At 36.9% G+C, this 3995-nt stretch overlaps 1 protein-coding gene across 1 annotated transcript; it reads left to right on the top strand.

The window, feature by feature from the left end:
- The first annotated feature begins 397 nt into the window (after positions 1–397).
- si:dkey-51e6.1 (uncharacterized protein LOC558617 homolog) lies at positions 398–3360 on the top strand. Its single transcript, XM_035653334.1, has 3 exons — positions 398–623; positions 941–1065; positions 1161–3360. Exons 1-3 carry the CDS (start codon positions 413–415, stop codon positions 1251–1253), a joined length of 429 nt encoding a protein of 142 aa, XP_035509227.1. The 5' UTR covers positions 398–412; the 3' UTR covers positions 1254–3360.
- The last annotated feature ends 635 nt before the right edge of the window (positions 3361–3995 follow it).

Raw genomic sequence — 3995 nt, 5'->3', positions numbered from 1 at the left:
ATATATATATATATAGAAAACATCTATCCTGCTGCCTGCTGAAGCTTTGGCTCTGACCTCTGACCTTCCACAGACACAGGAAAATCATCAACGGAAATTACATATCAAGTAGAAAGATAAAAGAAAAGGTCTCCTGGGTGAAAAATGGGCAGACATTAACCACATTGTTGTTCTCTTCCCTTTTCAATGAACTTTGCTAAATGGCTCCACTGGTGCCAATCAACAGGATACTGGCTCCACAATCTCCGGGATTTGACAACTGTAAAATTCGAACAGTTCCCTCTTACTTCCATAGCGGGTCGCCAGCGTGCAGCTTTGTCGTCAATCATGGCTACAGGTTGCGAACAGCCTGTCTCTTTAAGACAGGAAATAGACGTCCCGGTTCAGATATAGGCATTTGTAAGGACGCACCATGTTGTCTGTCGTCGCTAGACCTCTGAGCAAAGCAGTCACTGGTGCCTTGAGTAAAGCTACGGTCGCAATGGCAGACGCTCTGGCTAAAATCCCCGATGTGGAGATTGATCCAGAGGGAACCTATAAGTACATACTGGTCAGAGTGAAAGTCAAAGATGGCGATGTGCATAAAGACATAGTACGAGGCACAAAAAGTGCAGAGTATCACAGTAAGTCCATTACTGTAGTTTGCTGCCGAGGTCCGTTTAAGTGCGTCAGTTCAGCTCGAGATAGCGCAGATGACTTGTACAGTAATGTTGGTGCAGCATGGACTCATTTGACCCATGGTGCACCCTGCAGACGTGCATAAATACTGCACAGCACAGGCAATGCTTGCCAACCTTGTACCGTGTATTGTTTATTGCAAATATTGGAGGCAACAGCTTTAGAGGATTAGATGTGAGATGTGTTTTTTTTTTTTTTTACTTCCCTGTAACTAAACCACATTGTATGTTTTGACTGATGGAATGATTTGGATTATTTCCAGATCATATATTTGAGAAGGTCAATCCAGCTATGGAGGCCCTGGGGATGGAGTGTAAATGCCTTGGTGGAGGGAAGATAGAGCACAACAGCCAAGAGAAAAAACTAAGGGTGTTTGGAGAATCAACTGTAAGTTCATTTGACTGGAAATGCATTCAAAGCAGAATCAAATACTCAGTAATATTTTAACATGATAATGTAAATGCTTTCTCATTCATTTGCAGGCATTTGGTAAAGCAGACCATTCTGTGTCTGCAGAGAAGTTGAAGAGTGCCTTCAGCGACTATGAGATCACCTGGTCTGATGACAAAAAATAGAGTAGAAGAAGAGTGTAAACCTATTTAAAATGTTTCTTTATTTTGTTAATACAAAAACTACATCATAATTGACCCTTCTGTACAACCATCATTTCATTCAAATACATCATTCTGCATTTAACTGCTTGTGTCTGATTCTGTGAAAACTGACTCCTTAAAAATATTTACACAAGCTCTGCAGGTGTTTTTTTTTATATTTAAACTAAAATGGGATGTAGTATGAATTAGAATAGAATGATTCTTTATTTATTGTTGTTTGATTTACTTACAGAATTGAAGGCAGGTTGCCAAGCGTGAAGTCCATAGAGGAAGGGGAGAGTCCGTTGGAATCACTAACATATCCTGTTACTTTGAGGGAAAGTTTCTTGTTTAAATAACCAGAAAAAGATAAGAGAGGCTTTTATTTGTCGTCACGGGTATATGCTTTCATTTTTGTGTAATGCTAAACAATGCTAAACTTCAAACTAAATTCCACAGTGCTTAACAAACAATATAAAATATAAATAAAGAAATAAAATGTGAAGAAAAAAAGTTACAGAGGGATAAAATGGCCTGAGTGGAGACGTACTTACAATTATTACACTTTTCATCTCTTTTCATCAACATTTAGAATTCAAGACTTTCTTTTTTTTGTCTCTTTATGCATTATTTAAAACTAAAGTGAAAAGTCAGGGGATCGCCAAAGTCAGTAGGATTCCTCTGGGGACTACAAATGTATGTACAAAATTTCATAGTAATGCAATTAAGGTTGTCCTAGTATGTCAGTCTGTCAAAGTATAGTGGATCCATTGAGCATTTATTTGTAAAACACAAATCCCACCAGAAAAAAAGAAGAAAAAACACTCATATATATGTTGGACACTTTCATCACTATTTGTGATCTATCCTGAAAGCAAGAAAACCAAAGTTCTACTCTGTATTGTTAGGAAGTGATGATACCGAGGCTATGTTTTTAAAGGGCTGTCTTGATAGAATATCCAGTTTTGTCCTTCCTTTGGTCTTGTAAATCTATGTTAGTCTATTAACCACACAATTAGTTACTTTATTCCTGTGAGATTCCATTATCCATATTACAAGAGTCTACATCCTTTTCCTCTGGACTTTCCCACAAGACTTTTTTTTTAATGGTACATGTTGTATTTCAGCAGTGGAGCACATTGCCATCACTTTCCTTTTTTGTTTCTGACTCACCATTTACTGTTGAAAAAACCCAAGAGGAAGATTAGCACATAACTCTGCAGACTACATGAACAGAAATAACTACTGTTGACACTGAAGAGCGCTCCTTTTCGTTTAAACCCCATCAGTGGCCTTAACATAGACACCACTGGTGTGCCAGTTACCATGTGACCTCAAAAAAGAAAAACAAAAAGGCATCTTCCTTTTCATCCCAAATCCGGGAGCAGTTTCCTCTAAACTGATAACCTTTCTATTATCTACAAACAGGGAGGTCAGCACAGGAGGGAGAAATATTAGACTGTGTTAGAGTCACCGCTCTTCTTGGGAAATGTTTTAAATGTTACAGTAAAAGTTTAATGAGATTTCACATAAAACATTAGACTTGTCTATGACCAAACCGTAATCAGTCTGTGTCGTCATGTAATGGTTATAAAGGCGATTTCTATAATCCAGTTAGATGCCTTTGTCATAATCTTTACAATCCCTAAAATGTATCAGATTTTTTGAAGATCTGTTGGTTCAGTTCAGATCTTTATTGTCCCTCAAGGGGAAATTGATTTACAGTAGAGATGATAGATTAGATTAATTTTAATTAATTCTAATCTATCTAATCTATTCTCTCAAATTTGTCTTTCACAATATTTCTGTTTATAATGATGAAAATAACAGTTTACAAATGGAAAAGACAGACACAGTCCATCCTAACATCAAGTGTCTGTGTTGAGGTGCACTTGGTCAAAATGCTGAAACACAGGAGATGCTGAACTTTGTCCTTCTTGTGGACAGGGCAAGAGAAAATAATTTTCTTTGGGAAGCAAAAACAAATCTGAAACATGCTTGTTATGATCTTGCAATAGCCAAACTACTGTATTTATTTTTTTGTACCAAAACCTGTTTTTTTATGTTGAGATTAAAGAAATGAACTGGGTGAATGAATCAGTTGTGTCTGATTGCTCAATCTGATTCAGTTAGAGGTGAAAATACCATATGTTTTCATATTTCCTTCCATGCCTACATACACTGCAAGCAGTATTGCAATACACAGTTTGTGTATAGAGATAAGCATCAATGTGGAGTCCTGTTTTATAAACAAGAAGTTAGTCCCTTCCTGCAGCGACTGCAACTAACACCTCAGGCTGTTGGGAAACAAAGGTGTAGTCAAAGCGTGATAGTACTTCAATGCTCAAGATCTTATCAGTGAAACAATAGCTCACCAGACACTGATTTTATGGAGTCAATCAGGTCACAGCCAACAGAAATTCCAGGCTCCTAAAGGATAAATATCACCCCTTAACTGATTTAAATACAATATAAAAATTCCCAATCATTGTCTGCCTATCTGAATGGTATCAGTAAGTATTAAAAATACGCTATATAAAATACGTATATGTGTTTGGCCATTCATGAAATTGTGATTTCAAAATATTTATCCATTCTCTGCTTCATTTATCACTGGGTCACAATGGATTATGCAGTCTGTAGTGAATCTTTTTTTTTTTTTAAACGATGTGTTTTGCTCAGTTTGAGAGGATGGATAAATAAATGACTTTGATCCTTGATAGA

Source organism: Morone saxatilis, unplaced genomic scaffold (genome assembly GCF_004916995.1).
Source record: "Morone saxatilis isolate NCDOM2014 unplaced genomic scaffold, NCSU_SB_2.0 Contig12, whole genome shotgun sequence".
Lineage (NCBI taxonomy): Eukaryota > Metazoa > Chordata > Actinopteri > Moronidae > Morone > Morone saxatilis.
Note: the sequence above shows the minus strand (reverse complement) of the source record. Positions and strands in the feature narration are given on the sequence as shown.

Coding starts and splice junctions, on each gene's coding strand:
- si:dkey-51e6.1 (XM_035653334.1), top strand. CDS start 413: ATGTTGTCTGTCGTCGCTAGACCTCTGAGCAAAGCAGTCACTGGTGCC. Junction 624..940: donor AAAAAGTGCAGAGTATCACA/GTAAGTCCATTA, acceptor GATTATTTCCAG/ATCATATATTTGAGAAGGTC. Junction 1,066..1,160: donor GGGTGTTTGGAGAATCAACT/GTAAGTTCATTT, acceptor ATTCATTTGCAG/GCATTTGGTAAAGCAGACCA.